Source organism: Clinocottus analis, unplaced genomic scaffold (genome assembly GCF_023055335.1).
Source record: "Clinocottus analis isolate CAN_PGR_092001 unplaced genomic scaffold, fCliAna1.0.p SCAF_8, whole genome shotgun sequence".
Taxonomy (NCBI): domain Eukaryota; kingdom Metazoa; phylum Chordata; class Actinopteri; order Perciformes; family Cottidae; genus Clinocottus; species Clinocottus analis.
Window position 1 is genome coordinate 12,933,737 of NW_027176240.1, and position 18,996 is coordinate 12,952,732.

The 18,996-nt window shown below is 41.1% G+C and overlaps 1 protein-coding gene across 2 annotated transcripts; it reads right to left on the minus strand.

Annotated features, from left to right (window-relative positions):
* Positions 1–1,501: 1,501 nt before the first annotated feature.
* Positions 1,502–18,644, minus strand: thbs2a (thrombospondin 2a). Of its 2 annotated transcripts, XM_068567808.1 has the most exons (23): positions 18,348–18,644; positions 17,922–17,993; positions 17,078–17,631; positions 16,580–16,664; positions 13,597–13,796; positions 12,366–12,506; positions 12,187–12,280; positions 11,638–11,808; positions 10,675–10,851; positions 10,172–10,345; positions 9,428–9,555; positions 9,164–9,316; positions 7,634–7,852; positions 7,411–7,518; positions 7,164–7,323; positions 6,937–7,055; positions 6,614–6,848; positions 5,096–5,323; positions 4,702–4,973; positions 4,526–4,623; positions 4,185–4,324; positions 3,566–3,596; positions 1,502–3,226 (listed from the first exon to the last, which is right to left on the minus strand). In XM_068567808.1, the coding sequence occupies exons 2-23, from the start codon at positions 17,986–17,988 to the stop codon at positions 3,223–3,225; spliced, it is 3,558 nt and encodes a 1,185-aa protein (XP_068423909.1). In that variant the 5' UTR covers positions 17,989–17,993; positions 18,348–18,644; the 3' UTR covers positions 1,502–3,222. The 2 variants fall into 2 exon arrangements, with proteins under 2 accessions (XP_068423909.1, XP_068423910.1); XM_068567809.1 differs by lacking the exon at positions 3,566–3,596.
* Between the last annotated feature and the right edge of the window lie 352 nt (positions 18,645–18,996).

The following is an 18,996-nucleotide window of genomic DNA, read 5'->3' on the forward strand; positions in this document are numbered from 1 at the left end:
AAGAGTGCATTACCGCCACCCACTGTCCTGACTTGTGGACCAGAAATATCCACTTACCCCCCCTCCCCGCCTCCTCCCCTCCCCTCCAAAAAAAAACAAAAAACGGGAGAAAAAAACAAAACCAAAAAAACAAATTATAATCAAATAAATTCAAATATAAATAAATTAACATACAAAGGGATCTCTGTCACCTTCGGTGCCCTAAATTCTTCTATTCAACCCTGTTTCTTTCAAATACTGCAGTACCTTTCCTGCCCCCAAGGTTATTGCATCCCTGGCTTGTATCCCCTCTTCTGCCGGCCTCCTCTGCAACCTGCGTCGCTCACTTCTGTATTTCTGGCACTGCCAAATGACATGCTATCCTGTTTTTCATTACTCTCACCTGTTGACTCTGCTGTGCCTACTCCCTCCGGTATATAAACCCCTCCCTCTGGCATATAAGCCCCTCCTCTGCTATATAAGCCCCTCCCTCTGGCATATAAGCCCCTCCCTCTGGCATATAAGCCCCTCCCTCTGGTATATAAGCCCCTCCCTCTGGTATATGAGCCCGATTCTGGTATAAAATGTCCCAGCTTTACGCACACTTACTGCCAGATCGTTCTCCATGTTATGTCAGACCCTCCAGCACTTCTCCCCCCGGCATGACCATAGTATTCTTTCCCCGACCCCGAGGTTCCTGCTCTCTTCTATGTCTGTTTCCTGTATGTGTTCTGCCCGAATAAATCTCTGCTCTGCGCTCCATTCTGTCGTATTGCGTTTGGGTCCACCAACTGTTACAGATGTGGGCAAATCTGGAAAATGACATAAATAGTTAAATGATTACTTTTTATGTCACACATATTTACTTTGATTTGAGCACACCTTTTGGTTGAAGTATTAGTATGTTTTCACTTTAATGAAAGAGAACACATCTTACAATAATGGAGAAATGTCACTGCACATGTATGTTTGCGTAACGACACAGTTTACAATAGTATACATAAACCGGTTATGTTTTCTCAAGATGAACAAATGGAAGCTGCAATTTGATATTTTTGGAATCGGACTTAAAGCCTACATCTGGTGATATTCTTTTTTTTATGTCAACAAATTTTATTAAAAAAAGACCAAAAACAACAATACATTGATTCTGTTAATACGTATTGTATGCATAGTCACAGCCTGAACGTATTCTTCTGTGCCATAGACTTTCATCGTTGTCTAAAAACTATTAAAACACATCAATCCGCCACAGTTGTAATGGGTGACATGTTACCTCATTGTCATTATGAATGTGGTGCTGTGGTTTATTTTTAGACCACACAAAATACCGTCCTGCTAACTTAAATACAACTAGAGCACCACATGTGGATCAACCCACCACTGAATGTAGTCCCAAACAAATACATAATGTTCTTCTGTTCGAATAATATTTGCTAAATGATAGAGGCCAGCTGCTTAACAAGATTTATTTATTTTAGAAATAGAGAAAAAGACAAGATTTATGTCATCAGTAGTTACATTTTTAGTTTGGATCTTAGAGTCAAATACAAAATACGGAGGTCAAAAAGTATTGTGAGCCTGCAACACAAATCCTGGATTTTTTTTTTAATGGAAATTGTTGACATAACAAATACAAATTATCCCTTAAAAATGTATTGAGCTCGTAATTCATACTATTCGTATTTGTTAAACAGCTTTATTTCAATATGACAGTAATTATTATTGGATAACTTTCAGCCAACGTGTATAAAATCACCAACATGGTATACAAGAGATTTATTTATGAAACGGAACCAACTTAGACAAATGTTTGTAGAAAATGTAAATCCAACAACACAAGTATAAAAACATTTACATTTTGTGCATTGCAAACCTCCAAGGAAAAGATGGAAACCAAACACGGAAGAACATGGCGTACAGTCACACGTCCTCGACCCACACTATACAGTCACAGTCACACTTTGTTTTTTTAGACCATCCTCTGATTTCATTTTAACCAACACTGTTACATTTCACAACATCCGTAAGTGATACCCTCGACTAACACATGACTGAAAAAGTAATTTGTATACAATGTTTTTACAGTATTTGATCATCACGACTCCATCACAAACAATGACTGCCTTCTAAACCTCACACTCTCTGCTGTTGCTGTGAAATATACTTAGTGCTTGGTACACAACATTAGATCTATTAGGAATCAGCTATAGTGCTACAGTGACAGTAGCCCAATTTGCAGCCCATTTTTTTGTGACCGACCATCCATAAGCTCCTTGTAAAGCATCGCACTGAAAGATGCTCCACGTGTACAAAAGTGTTAGATCGCTTTGTAGACAGCGAGGCTCTGTCTCGACAGCAAAGAAAACAAACAGTGGCTTTTTGTAACGTACACATACTACCAGAACTAACTTCCTCTGGAAGCTACGATCACATAAACACGTGGTGTATTTAATGTTTATCCTTTCCAAAGCTTTACGCTACAGTTTATGTGTAATAGATCAAAACTAACAAGTTAAGGATATGCATGTCAACATAAAAAATCTTGCATTACTATAATGTGTTTATCTTGATGTTTGTGATATACAATTATGCGCTTTGTCAGTGTAAACAAATAAATAATTATTTACAAACTCTAGCAAAAAATGCAAACAAACAAAACAAGCAGAGCATAAATAATTTACAAAAAGGAATTATAATACAGACTTAGTATAAACATCTTTGGCATTTCCTAAAATGGCTTTTTTAACTTGTTCTCCATAAAACAAAACAAAAACACATTCAAGATGAAAACGATGAGGAGAAATAGCAAGGAACTTGACGGCTAAATGTTTATGTTTTGGTTACAGTTTATGTTTGTAAGACACTGTATGATTAGCCACGAATGAGCATTTTAATCCCAAATTATTAGAGATGAAAAACGACTGGTAGGAAAGCATACAGCATGTAAGTGGTTGTACAATAAATCCTTTAAAATGTAGGTACACTAGGTATATTTAGGTAATCTTTAAAAAAAACACAAAAAATAACTCATCACTTTATTCCATTACCAGCTCGAAGAACGTAAAAGTCAACAGGAAAACTGAAATCAGCCATGGTTTCCTCTCCATCGGATGGATCGAGGCAAAGCGTGGAGAAGTATGGAAACGCTCATTTACTTTGAAATGATTTAGCGATGACGTGATGTTTAGAGATTCTTGTCTTTCTCCCTCTGAGGTTTTCCTTCTATCAGACTTCATTCAGTTATCTGTGGAAAAATTTTGAAAACAGCTTGCATTACCGCTACATTCATAATCAAAGCAAGGACATTCAAGATTCACGCGGTCAGAGTGCGGCGACAACATGTGCACTGTGTGCGTCAGAAAAAAGCGTGTCTTCAGTGTCTCCGGTTGTGATTGTGAGAAGGCTGCAGGCTCATTTTCCAGTGTTTAGCACTCAACAGAAGATCAGAAGTCCTTGGATCAACACAAGGTCTTTAGCAATGCATCTGGGGCATTGCACACGAGCAAGCTGACAAGCCGAAACATAGCGTGACAATCCTTTTTTGCTTCAAACAACACAGAACACATAAGACTCTTATCGTTACCTTATGAACATAGTTGGAAATTCCGTCTCATCTGAGGTTTGAAAAAGACGTTGAAGATTTAAAGACTTTAACCACATAATTCAAAGATGCTGATCTTTGTACACATTGACATATGTGGATCATATACATTGCCACATTACATGCACATACACGTCAATCCTAAACATCTATATTTATAATTGTTTACATTTATGTATAATGCCAAATTTGCTTCATCGCAGTTGCGCTGCATTTATTTCAAGCACTTGATAATATTTTAATTTAAAAACTTACGTAACTGCAAATGATTGTGTATCCTTGTATCGTGTCATGTGATCTATGATCTACTCATACACCAGCAAACTCAATGGAATTAACTGAGTCGTGAACAGAGCACAAACAGAGGATTTTGAAAAGCTGTCGGTGCATTTCTCAATAAGTATCCTACAGTTCCATATGGAAAACAATTCTACATTGACTTCTACATATTCTAATCAAAATCTTTGCTTGATTGATTATCTATTTTCACATGCTACTTAGAAAGTTATAAGGTATCCCGTAATGCAGACACATTATTTCTATCACAGCACAGACACATTTAATGTTGAAACTTAATAGCGATCAAAGCGTTTGTACTAACCTCTGCATTCATACTTGAGGTCGGAAAAGAACACCAGCTCTTGCGAGAAGACAAACAAGCCTAGCCGTCCTCCCGCAAACGTTTTGTCATAAACTGGTCCTGAGTCGGCCATGATTTGTTTACCTTCATAGACCACAACCCTGAAAATTACAGGACAGACATAAATAATGCTTACTAAGGCACAGTTTCACTCTCTCTCACTACACGAACTCCAGAAAAACTGCAGAAGAGAAATATGAGTGATATTATACAATTACCAAAAATAATGCAGCTCTTTGGAGCTGGGTTGCAGCTCAACCTGTCATTGACACAAAACAATAACAACAAGCTTCATTTATTACCTTATAAAACCAGTCTTCGGTCTGTGGATGAGATGCCACCTGTAAGCTGTGTAATCCTTCCAACCAATGTTTTTGGGGTCATGCCACAGAGTCCGCACCTATATGAAATAGTTCGCAACACTTGATACTGCTTCATTCATTAAAACAGATCACATAACATTTCAATTGCAGCCCACCTGTCCAGGAGTGTTGCCCGTGTGCCACAAGGCATTCCTGAGGTTTTCTCCAGTGCCAGTAGTCGAGTTCACGACTTTGAGGGAGACGCCAGAGATGCCAAAGGCCTTGGAGGGCTTGTCCTCCCAGTAAGTCTGTGTGATCTGCTTCCACATCACTACATAAAAGCGCCCACTCGACTGGTAGCCGAACACAAAGCCTGCATAGTCATCATCTCTGTCCGTGTTCACGTACATTGTTCCACTGAAGTCCACAGCATTGAACTCATCAAAACCTGTGAAGGTGTGAAAGAAAGGTAGTGCTAAATCTCAGGGCTCTGTGCAATCAAATGAAGTTTCAAATGATTGAAATTCATTTAAAACAGTTCGAGAGTAAACTAAAATGGGTGTTACTGACCTACTGCAATGCCTGGATCAGAATTGGCAGTCTGCACCAGCTCTTTACCCTGGTGACGGACCACCCAGTTGGGATCAATTTGAGTGGTTCCCTTTGGATCCAAGTGGACCATCTGGAACTTCCTGAAGTCTGTGACACTGATGGCATTGTTCTCCGGACACACATCAAAAATATCTGGGATATTGTCATTGTCAAAATCATCTTTGCAAGCGTCCCCTCTTCCATCGGCTGTGAAAAATAAAATAAAAATAAATACATTGGTTGGATCTTATTTAAATCAGATCATTTAGCTACATTTTATTGTGGTGAGAACAAACAAAATCCCACTAAAGTGAGTACAGGGGCTCTCTTTAAAGATAATATCAAAAATGAATGGGGAAAATAAAAGTTCCTCCCAGAAAATTTGCTTTAATATATTTGCCAAATCTACAAAGTCAAAACAGTCATCTTTTCATGATATGACAACTTCCATTGATACTTGTAACCATCTGTAGCCTGAAGTCGATTAAAGCCAGACTGCAGGCCAGGAGCTCACAGTGGAACGGACGCTAGTGGCTAATGACGGCCACAGGTGGAAGTAGCTAGCTTCTTTGTTGTCATCATATTTGTTATTGCACAGGGGCTAAAACGATCCTATCAAATAAACACTATCTGACGAGCTGTGAAAGCCTCAATGTCCAGGGCCTCTCTCCTTCATGGTCTGTTGCCAGTTACAGACAGCTGTACAAACTCCAAGTAACCCTACTTAAATTGAGTACCAGTAGGATTAATCACGAGCAAAGCCTAAAGGTAATAAAAACTTCACGGCCGGGCGTGTGCCCTCCTGGGCGGCTAACTGAAGTCATGCATCATGACATCACTCGGGCCAATCCAGCCGTCGACTTTTTCCACAGCCACCATATTTCACACCTGCTGCAGTAGAGCTAATTGCTGACGTGCAAACATGTGGGAGACAGTATCCTGAAGCTAAATGTGAACATTACTGAGTAATGAGTTAATGGAGTCCTTGGTAGAGAGGCTATAAACTATTGTAATGAACGTAAATATAGATGATCAATCCCCAAACTGTTAAAGCCTCTAGCGGTCTATTGTGAGCCGGCAGGTGTCATAAACTGGTCATGTGAGATTAATGGTGGTACTGAACTCTGGTAATTCAATGGTAACTTGAATTAATTAATTAATGTTGAGTATATTTTGTCAACTGCTGTTTTCAAAGTGAAGAATGAATCTCAGATTTTAAGGCCACACAAACAAGAAGTCCTTTCACTATTCAGACAAATGGATGATATGAGCATCTACAATTCAAACTCTGTAACCAAACAAACTGCTGAGGAACCTTAGCTACTAAGTGGACCTCATGGTGAGATTATTTAGTTCATGAACTTTCACGATACTAGTGCAACTTTGTAACTTTGGTCTGAAAATGTTCAGCTACATTTGACTTTGATAAAAACACAAAAGTACATGGCACGCACCAGATCCTGCAACCTTTTAACCTTTTAAATGTTTAATTCTCACCGTCTGAGTCAATCTGGTCTGCATTGGGTGTCAGCCTGCAGTTGTCTTTGTCGTCGGGGATACCATCATCATCATCATCATAGTCACATGCGTCTCCTTTGCCATCCTTGTCATGGTCTGCCTGGTTGGCATTGGCCACGTAGGGGCAGTTATCCAGGTTGTTCTGATGGCCGTCTTCATCAATGTCCTGGTTATTGTCACACTGATCTCCAACCAGGTCATTGTCTACGTCGTTCTGTTAGATAAATACAGACAGAGCTCAACACTTCCTGTACCTGCACTGTGCATGGGAATGTGTCATGAAATGCATTGTGATTTGGCACCTGGTCAGGGTTGTGCAACAATGGACAGTTGTCACAATGGTCACCAACTCCATCCATGTCAGTGTCCTTCTGATCAGTGTTGTACACATAGGGGCAGTTGTCGCTCTCATTCATAATGTCTGAGGGAAAAGGTTAATGACAGTTTCTTGAGAATTTAATATTAAATGTAACAGCTAGCTGCCCTAGAAGGACTGAATAAAATAATGTATCTGTTCAGGCTTTTTTACCATCTCCGTCAATGTCCACTGCGCAGGCGTCCCCTTCTTCGTTGTGGTCGGTGTCTATTTGAGCAGGGTTGTGTTCATAGGGACAGTTGTCACAGCGGTCGCCAACTTCATCCTTGTCAAAGTCAAACTGGCGCGGATTGTAAAGGAGGGGACAGTTGTCCTATGACAGAAAAGGCATAGTTGTTAGGGAATTCTTGGAGTGTCATCAATCTCATGACAGAAAAACATGTGTTAAAAACTCTTGTACCCTCTCATCTAGAATTCCATCGTTGTCATCATCCTTGTCACAAGCATCTCCTTGGCCGTCCCTGTCAAAGTCTTCTTGTCCAGAGTTGGGAAGGCTTGCACAATTATCCTGGGATATTAGTGAGACATGTTTATAGAGTCAATAGCAATACAATAGCAGGCAATAGTTTATCATCCCTTCTGATTGGTTTACTCAAATCGGGTGACAGGCTTCAAAGAAATACCTTCTTGCAGTGATATGTGGCGTTGGCACCACACACAAGATTCTGATTGGGCCAACCATCCAAGTCAGAGTCTTCTCCACAAATGAAGCCATCTCCTGCATAACCAGTCCTGCATTCACACTTGTACATCGGGTCACTGAAGTGGCTGATGTAGATACATTCGGCATATTTGTGACAGTTGTGGGTCTTGTCTTTGCATGGGTTCTCTGGCTCACAGACCTAAAGAAAAAACAGAGCAGGTGTCACTGTATTAGAAGATTCTTTCACCGACCATATCCAACATCAAAGGTACTGGATGTGATCTGCCAGAAAAAGAAGAAAAAGATGTTCCTCCATGCTCCAAGTTGTTTTTTTATGCTTCTTTTGTTGTTGTCTGCTTCTGATAACATGTTAAAGTTAAGAGCAGTTATCTTACCACTACACCTTGTAGCTTCCTCTTTGGAAGGCCACTATAAACTGAAGGCTTCTCCAAAATCAAAGCGAAGGGTTATGGGGTAGAATTTGGACAAAGCCAAAATGTCGGGCACTTCTGGGCACAGTTGATTTGATGAAATCCCACCTAATGCTTCATACATCCCACAACAACCCACCGTTTCCTCTGTTTGAGCATAAGGTATTCACAGCTGCCACTCATTACCAGAGGATGAACATAACTGCATTTTGAATGCCACTCCATGAGCTCATGGAGGAGAGAGTGACAGTAAGAACAGGCCTTTGATCAAAACTGTGAAATGGAGCCCCCTTATTGCCAGCGATGAGACAATTCTCTTTTTCCCAAATCAATTAGTGAAATTGGGGCATCATATCAAACACAAACAGCTGCAGAGGCCAGAGGGAAAATGGTCGACGGGGGATGTTATTGAAGGGCCGGTCACTCTAGCATGGCACGTTTTTCAGTTTTCCAGGGAGTCTGGGAATCCAGTGATCTCAAGGGAGCAGAAAAATGTGTACTAATCAAATAACTAAATTGACACAAATTACATGTTGTATTACCTGTGACGCAGCAACAATATAGCACTCGTGACAGGAGTGGAAATATTGAGCTGTTTTAAAGTTCTAGTGGGTACAGCCAGAGTAAAAAAAAAACTCCACATCTTTTTGCTTGAAGAGAAACACTGATCCATTCAACACTACTATTAAATACAGCTTCAGTCTGCCTCTGATCTTACAATGAATATAACAGAGATGTGTAACATATGTCTGTTGTTAAGAGTTGCCCAACTCTCCTCCCTCTACCTCTACTTGCTAACACTGGGTTAACGTGAGGCAGGTTCATATATTTGGCCTCCCCTCCAACACTGTGTAAACACTCTGACAGCATGAGGACTGCTTATATGTCACACAAGCTGCTGCTGCCATCATTCAAATCTTGGATCAATCCATTACAACTGTTTTTTTTAAAACTTAGCTGGTCGCTAAATTCCCACATGGTTTCCTCACTGCTTTTTTGTTCCCACTTAAAAGCTGCCTCTGTTTGAATTGCATCCGATCAATGGTTTGTTATTGGCAATGCAAGTAACTTTAACTCACCTGTTTGTTCTTCTTGGCTGCCTCCACACCCATACCGAAAGGCTGGGTGCCCTTGTAGCGCTTCGGACAGGGCCGGCAGTGGAAACCTGGATCGGTGTTGACGCAGCGCTGCAGTCCATTTAGTTTGTAGCAAACATCAGACACCATGTCACACTGGAGGAGGGAATATGAAAAGTATGAGCAAAATGCAGTCAAATAATTACACAAATGAAGTCTGAAATACTCAGTCTCTTTCATGCACGTAAGAAAAACATGAACTTTCACCTCATTGATGTCTTCACAGTGGGTACCGTTTCCACGGAAACCAGCAGGGCATGGGCCACACTCCCAGGATCCATCTGGAGAGCTGTTGCAATCCACGCCCCCAAAGCACGGGTTAGACAGACACCCATCTGCAAGGGATTTAGATGACAAGTATGGGTACAAACAAGAGAAATATATTTTAACACCACTGGATATATCTGGATGCTGTGTCTCAGGATTATTCCACTTTAATTTGTACTGGCATGACTCTGAATTTCATGTTCAAGTATAAAATGTTTAACAAAAACTGTTTTTTATTTCTTTTGTATGTTGAGATTTGGTTTTAGTGCAAAGAACAGCTGAAGATGATGGAAATATTATTTTTGATGTGACTTTTTTTTATGATTGTATTATTCTTAACTATTGTCAACATGTGTATTTAAGCATGTTCATGCATGAGTCTATAAGTTTATCTATTACAGTATATATGAACTATGTGCTTGTGAATTGTGATGCTGGCAAGTGAGTTGTGTGACGCAGTGGCTTGGAGACCAAAGTATACCTTATGTTATAGTAAGATTCACAATCTGGGAATTATGAATGTTTGAACACATTTCATCGCAATAAATCCAGTATTTTTTTTTTTTTAATTTTAGTCTGGACCAAACTTGTGGACCAACCAACTAATCAACTTGCCAACTGACGAACCTCTATAGCGCTTCGCTTGCATGGATAAAAACACAATGTAGAGTGATTGGCGCTCACCTATAGGACAGACTTTATTATTACAGCTGTCGCTGTCGTTGGCCTCCCCGATACAATTCTTGCCACCGTACTGAGGATGAGGGCTGTTGCAAACCCGCGCTCGACTTTTGATTCCCCCTCCACATGTTGTTGAACAGGTTGCCCATGGAGACCAAGGACCCCAACCACCATCAACTAAAAAGATACCGAGATAGATGTTCAGAACTTAATTTTTTGACAAAAATTTAATTGCACACATATTCCAACGCTTTGTTTCAAGCATTTAAAGTCAGAAATCTGAAAAGAAGCCAGAGTCAGAAGCCTGGAACTTAATACTACAAGTGAAAACATACTGAGCTGATTTGAGTCAACATTTCCTGAAAGACAGACAGGAGGCCAGTCCAAAACACATGGGGAATATTGCCTCAGGGAAGCCATGAGGCACAAAAAAGTCTGTATATTCCACGAGGATGCTGCTGTAATGGAGATGCTGCATTTGAGTGTTGCCCCAACAGGGTACTCACTGGGACAGGGTTCGGCAGTGCAGCGCTGCGTTTCTCTCCCATTTCCCTCGCAGTCTTTACCCCCCAGTTGTGGCACGGGAGCATTGCAATGTCGTATCCTGGTGATCTGTCCTTCTCCACAGGTCACTGAGCAGGAGGACCACGGCGACCACAAACTCCAACCTCCATCCTGACGAACTGGGAATCAAACATCAAACATGTGAGGCAGAGAGATCACAAAAACACATGTCACGTATTATCCTCCAGATTTCCACCCAGTGAAATAGTTACAGACATGTATAATTTGCAAAAGCAAAGAAAGATGGCGACCACATTTTCTACAAGTAAACATTATGTGATGCTGGCGACGATTGGCACTCTTTCAAAGATGTTCGAAGATGCCTGTGCCAGTATTTATGTCATTGTGGGTAAACTATCCCCCAGTGGTTGGACTGATTCAGTCACTCACACAAATGCAGTGTAACATTAGCTGCAAGCAATAACACATGATTATCCCACAATTTAGCAAACAACTAATTCATCAGTTTCTGTCTCCACCGAATATAAAGTAAGTCTAATGATCAAATTCATTACCATTTAATATTTTTTGCATGGCACGAGGTGGTGAGTCATTGTACTGTGGACCACTGTCTCTATTTGGAATTCAATTTGACTGGGCACACCCTGCAACCAGACCATGTGATACTGTTTCTCACTGGGATTCAGCCTCACCCAGATGGATCTGTTTTCAACAGATTCATGGAGGCATGAACTCTGTCTTTTGCACTTTGGGGAGATCTCATATTTAACTCAGTTTTTCCAGAGCTCCATGATGTAGCTCCATCCCATATGTCATACTGCTATTTGTTTTATATCATTGTGTAGTTGAGGCAATGACAGATGCATTGTTGATCAAGTTAATATCACGGCACTCAGGAGGCTACTACTAAATGTCACTTATTTGATGAACAAAACAATCCTCACCACGGCTGTCACATTTGCTCAGGCTGCATTTGCGGGTCTGGATCGAAGGTCCGGTGCACGGGTTACTTGTTGCATCACATGACCGACCCCTCTGTTGAGTACCTGTCCCGCAGGTGACAGTGCACTCTGTCCATTCTGACCAGGGGGACCAGCCATCCTCACTGTCTAGAGCTGAAAGAAGTAAAAGCACAAAGTCAACTATTTATTCCTTATTTATCCTCACGTAGAACCGAATAATAAACTAGCAAAGAATAACTGCACTGTTTGTATCCTTTAAGTAAGCCTGCTAATCACATGGCCTCATCTGAAAAAGCCACATTAGCTACTCTGGATGTATTTTAACCAATAAATATGTGGGTCGCTCACAAAGACAAACTGACAATAATCCCATGGTATCAAATCTAATACAACTGGAGTATTGGTTTTAGTTAATATTGAACCATTAATTTAAAATAGCATACGTGCATAAAACTGTGTGTGTGTGTGTGTGTGTTTAATTGTGTTTATTGGCTGGGTGCATTAGATAATTGGAGGTTTCCAACTACTTACGCATACACACGGGGCAGCATTCGCCATCGATAAATGATGGGATGGCACAGGCCACTGGAGGGCATGTAATTTGGTGACAAACAATCTTGGACTCCTGCCATTAATGTACATTAGACATGTATCAGGGTCATTGACATCCACAGTAAATATGTCTATATCTTCATTTGATTTGGCACTACCTGGCAGGTACATTTGGTGCAGCTGTCTACAACCCAGTCTTCCTTATCGTCAAATAGGCGACCATCCTGCCAGCACATGTTTTTCTCTTTAGTGTTCTTCATCCTCCCAAGGGCCTCCTTCATGACTGTGTTCTCCTCTGTCTTAACATACAAAACAGACAGTTTTGCAGTCAGAAAGGTGATCAGTCAGAAATGATTAGGTCACACTCATGATGAAGGTACACTGCATTCCATGCAGCACGTGAAGCTATACACCTGCTGACAAGCTGATTCTAGTTGGAGTGCACATGTGAGAAATACTTCCATGAGGTTTCCATGTACCCATCTGTTCCTCTCCGGTTCAGCTCTGACGTGGAAACCTTCATATCATTATGAGATCTTATGAGAGAAAATAGTCTCTGAGAAAACTTAAGTGGACCTAAAAGTACATCTACACAAAAAAGCTACTGCATTGTATGAACGGTAAGATGTTCGTATCAAAATGTGATTCTCATGACTATCAAATGGTTAACTACATCCCTGCTTATGCACAATGCGTCCAAGAAAATAGCCCATTGAAAAAAACAAAATGCTTAGTTATGCACATTGTAAACTCCAACCCAATTGGAGAGCAGAGGATCTCTGGCTGGACTCCTGAACACTTGGGAGCTGTCAGAATACTGCCAAAGGTTTGTGTGTATGAGTGTGTGTACATCCTCCCGTTGGAAAAGGGAGGCAGCCGTGTGCAGCACTAGAATCTTAGACACCACTCGGTCTGGAAGAGCCTCAGGGACCCTTCTCATCCCAGACGTTTTTTTTTTTCTTCCCAAGGTTCATGCCCAGACTCTTATTGCTGGGAGGCTCCCAGAGGAAACACATGGGCTGTTTAAACACAGCCAGACATTAGACTGGACCCCATTGCTGCCAGGGGAACACTTCCTATATCCACATGTAACATGTCATAAAATCTGTCTGACTCACGCTGCCACAGATAGCATAGAGTCAAACGGGTTCATCACAGGCGACTTTATAAACAGTCCTGAAGCAACTTACTGTTTGATTTCAGACCAACGTAGGTAACCTAGTAACATAATTCAAACATTTTACACGCCGAGTATTGAATTTCTTCCCTCACACAAAAGCAGACAACTCCACATTCATCACTGAAAATTGGCCTGAAAAGTACGGCAAAACAGGCAGTAGCTTGTCTCAAACAAACACAATACTGCACTATGTCACTTCTACTACTTACCACTTTTTGCAGGCCATCAATAAGGTTGCTAACGACAACTCGCAGGCCTTTGAGCTCCTGGAACATGGTGCTGAGTTCCTCGCAGGAGCGCTCACACATATCTGAGCCTGCATCGAGCGTCTGCTGACCGATAATGTTCGTAGTGATCGAGGGACTCACATCCAGGATTTCTGTGCTCTCACTCACAATGTTGGCATCATCTGGAGGGGCAAAAAAAAGATACATCAAGGTGAATGAGCAAGCAAGCAAATGAACAAACAACACAGTGATGGAGAACATATTCAAGAGATATGATGATTAAAACCAATCCACATCCAGGACATGGTAAAACCATACACCCCAGGTCGTTCGCTCCGCTTGGCTTCTGCCAATCGGCTTCTAGGTTCGTCACTGCGAGCTAAACACTCAACAAAGTCACAACTGTTTGCTGTCCTGGCTCCTCAATGGTGGAATGAGCTCCCCATTGACATCAGGACAGCACAAAGTCTCTACATTTTTCCCCGCAAAATAAAAACATCCTTTCTGACTATATCTTGAATACATAAAGTAGATACACTTTAGTAGCACTTACTGGCACTTACTGATAGCACTTTGTACTTTTGCTTTGTTGAAGAAATTTTACTTTCTTATTGTTCTGAGTTTGTACTCATGGTTGAGTGCACTTTCTGTAAGTCGCTTTGGAGAAAAGCGTCAGCTCAATGAAATGTAATGTAAAACACAAGGACTCTGATCAGGAAACCGTGATTTCCTGTTTTCCTGCAGCCGGCAAAAAGTTCACATCAATAAAGTGATTACAATGTTTATTGTGTACCAAAAAACAGATGCGCAGTCATTGTGTTTGTTTGATTTGACAAATTTAAGTGTGAAATGGCGATGTTAAAACTTCACACGATGAGATTACAGCCGGTTTAGCTCTGGGAGAATTGGAGGGTAAGGTATGGCAGAAAACAGGGTCTTCCTAGAGCGATTTGAAACCGCACCGTCAGCATAAATCTCTACAACCTATTAGATATGCGGATACTTCTAATATGAACTTAACAAACCAGAGTGACCACACATGGATTTACAAGCAGCCTTTGAAGCGCATGGTGTTGTCCTTACATTGGGTCCGTAGCACAGGTGCTAAAGAGACCCTCGTCTAGATGTCAGCACACTAGAATCCAAAGTGTGGAAAAATCCCTGGAGTCACAGTATTTATTATTCATGACTAACACCAGAAACCTTTTCCCTCTAGTGCGTTATGTGAAAAGGAATGCTATCTTAAACCACATAGTTGAATGAAGGGCTAAATGTTGAGTCTTCTTTGCACAATCTAAAAATCTGAAGCAGGAACTCCTGTCTGAGCCCAGAGTAAGTAAGAGTCTGCCAGCTGCGATTTTCATACAACATAGACGGTCAACATGCAAATCACATAGCAGGAAAGAGCACGTTTTGTAGGGTGGAGTTTGAATTACACCATATGTAATCGGGGGTATCTATCCTTTACACTCCATCAGTTTATCTCCCTGGTTTGTATCTAAGACCAATAACCTTCTGTGATATGATGATGAGCTTATGAATGTGTGATGCCAAACAACAAACACACAAGATACATATCAAAGCTCTCCTGTAACTCGGCCAAAGCAAAGCACATACCTGCAACTGGTTTGGATCATGTTATGTAAATGTGAAGATTAATAGTAAACTAAAGGAACTCTAAAACAACCAGTTGTCCAAATGGCTCAATGATGTCCCACTGTAACGAGTGTTGTGTTTTCTTTCCCTTTCAGTCTGCTGAATTCATTCAAATCTCCGGAGGGCTTCAAACTGTGTGTGCGTGTGAACACACACAAGCTCGTCTGTAAAAACGTTTAAACATTCTCCTTTTCCCTGACAGACATTTCCGTATTTTCTCAAAGCAGATAGAAGAGATTATTTTAAAAAAGAGCAAAAGGTTTGGGTAGTTTTAATACTGCTCGTTAATGTCCAACATGACAGTTTTTATAAGCGTGGGTTGTGTGGGTGCCTTTTGGCAGTAGAAGTGCTGTCAGGAAAGAAGCTTGACTGGTACCATCCAGCATGCAGAAAATATCCAGTTACATCTGTTAAAGAAATAAATTCATCTGGAATTTAACACTTTAACATTTGCTTGTGGAAACGGAAATGCTTGGAAACACCTCTGTCACGCACAAAAAAAACACAAATAAATTGGTGTCGTCACAGTGAACTAAAGACACTGTTTCCAGAACTGGTGACCCTTTAGGTTTGTAAAGGATGATGATGGGCATATTTACTCAGATATCTGTATCTTTTTAATTGCTGTCTTTCTTCGTGTAAGTCCTGCAGAGGATCACAAGGTACCATTGCTCATGGGAGCAAAGCTTCAGCTGAGAAAAGCAACCCAATTAGTCAATTCATGACTTGTGTGTTTGTTTGTTTGGGCAGCTCGAAGTGGAAGATCCCAACTCTGCAGTATAGCATTCACTTTCTCTTTTCTCTTTTTTTTTCCTAAGACATTATCCAGAGCCCACTGCCAATGGAAATAAATTTAAGCATCTGTATCTCCTTTTGTTCAAACACACTGCTCGACCGTAAGCCCCTGCATCGACACTGCTGTTTCCGTAAATGTGAAGTTATGGGAGGACATCCTGCCACATATCAATTCAGCAAGTTTCCTTACCCACTCGAAGAAAAAAAAAAAAACAACCAAAAAGCTAAATTATACTGACAATGCTAAATAGTTTGGTCTGGAAAGTTGCTGGTTGAAACTTAACAAAGCACAGATATAATGCTTTGGAGGATTTCATTTGAAATAGTTTCCCAATCACATCTGCAAGGTATTGGGGCTTGAACAGTTAGAAAACATAATTATTTTGACTCATTGTTTGGCTTAACAAAATCACACATGTATAAATGGTTCCTACTGCTTGCGTATGGCAGGAGCCTTTGGGAGAATGCTTGCTTAAACACCTTTAAGACGATCACAAAATAACTCACTCCCTACCTTGTTTAGGGACCTCGCAGTCTTTGCTGAGCAGGATGTCTTCCACCGTGGTGTCGAAGATAAAACGCACATTCTGCAGAAGGCCCTGATGGGTAAAAGAATATGTGTTGATTACATACTTTGGCATATTTCATACTCTATACTCCTATTCAAGCATGCATTAGGAATCAGACAAAAACTTTCACTCCTGACCTCGTCACACTCAAGTTTACACACAAGGGGCAATTTAGTGTCTAAATGTGTCCTCTCCTCACAGGAAGACCAGGGAAACACTGAGCCACTCTACCACACTTTGAAGAGGGAGTATGCTCTTCTCTAATTCTGGAAACTGTTGTTAAAAATTAACTTTTGTAGCTTCGCTAAGACCACATTTTCTTGTAAATGATCAGAGGTGACAATATATTGCAGGGCCATTAAACTCACAAAGGGACTGAAGGTAAAACTTTCCAGATCCTGGTACATTTCTGTCCTACCCATAATGCACAGTCTCAGTCTTACCCTGAAGTGGTTCTCCCGAATGGATCCCTTTGCAACATACATGCGGCTCCCCTCAGCCGTCAGGTGCTCGTAGAAAGGCTCGTCCAGGATGAAGCTGTCTATCAGGCTACAGCCCACAAATAGGTTTGCATTTTCCCCATGAACATGAAGCGTGATATTCTTCCACTGGGAGTCAGACAAGTCCACATCCTCGAAGGAAACCACATTTTGAGAGCCGTCCACCCAGTACACCAGGTCCAGAGTGTTGGCCCGTCCATTGGACACAATCTCAAACTGCCGGCGGCCATCCGGGCCCTCCAAACCAATCAGGGTGCCCCGTGAGGTGCGGTCTTGACGCATGCTGGCCACAAACACAAAGCCCTCATTGTTTTGAATCTGACGTAGTATTTGTTTTAATATGGGTTCGCTCACTGGGGGCAGGTGATCAAAGCGAATGAAGCGATACGCTGGGGCATCTGAGTTTTGGCCCCGAAACTGTTTGGCCCCCAGTGTCTTGCGAGTGATGTGGGTGATTTCAAACAAGTCGAATGATGTCTCGTCCTCCTGCTCACCATCTAAAAATCAAACAAGAGGAAATGAAAATAGACATTTACTTCAGGGCCAAAAATAATTCGGGTCGATAAGCTCTATTGTTCTTTCAATAAAATACAGAGAACAAGGGCAAATGGAAAAAAAAATTGTAAAATATTTAGGGGATTTAAAAAACTTCACTGAAACGTCCTGAAGCACCTGAAGTTAGTGGGGGATCCAGCATTTAGTTGCAATATTAATAATACAAATATAGTCAATAATTATCTATTTTATTATTAGTCAGTATAGAATCATTTACAAGTTTTCCACTTACCTTGAGGTAATGCGTGGAGGAAATTACAAGATAAGAGCAGCAAGAAGAGACTTCTCCTGAGTATCATATCTCCTTTAAAAAAAACAGGAATGTTTTTTTCATTACTTTTCATGTCCCTCTGTCTTTTTTAAAAAAAATTTTTTTACATAATTGATCCATCTCAAACGTATTCCTTTCTTTTCCACTTGATCTTCTTAGTGAATATTTAAAATAAAGACAGAATGGAAGAACAAACAAATCCAGCTGTTCAGCAACAATGCGCTACATGCAGATTCTGTTTTACTGCCCGTAATTGCTTAATTGCTCTGAAAAGTGTTGTCAGTCATCAGGTAATAAATGACTTAAAGTGCTGAACTAAACTCCTCTCGTATCATATCTCTCCACACACAGAAAAGTTCAACGAGAAATCGGTGCCGCGTAACTTACCTGACGAATGCAGTCTTTATTTTGCAAATCAATCAGATATCCGACAAACAAGAGAACGTGCAAAAAAATGAAATAAGAATAAAAAGCCGATGATTAAATGAAAGATAAGGGGTATCTCCTGCACACCTCGTGCGTAAAAAGGGTAAAGTCCACTTGCATCCACAGTCTGGTTCACTGCATCAACAGTCCGCAGGACGTAGTGCACAAAAGTGACTGAGGCACCCACGTCCCTCCTCTTATATAGAGAGCCTGTCAATCAAACTATTTTGGGTATGAACCGTTCGCAGCCAGTTGTTAAGAGACAGAGTTATATAATTATCTTCCGATGGCGTAATTGTCTTATCCGCGCTCGCACACAGAGGCTGCTGGTGAGTGAGTGTGTGTGTGTGTGTGTGTGTGTGTGTGTGTGTGTGTGTGTGTGTGTGTGTGTGTGTGTGTGTGTGTGAAGGGGGGTGGGGGGGGGCACGACTCCCCCTTTTCTCTCTCACACACACTGTGATGCCCACCATCCCCTCCCGATAAAAACCCACCTACTGCGATGGAGGGAAGTGAGTTGTTTTACACTGGAGAGACGAAGTCTTGATGATAAAGAAACCAAACGTGTTTTTAATAGCTATAGCAGAAATAGCTGCACTTGAAAAATACAAAC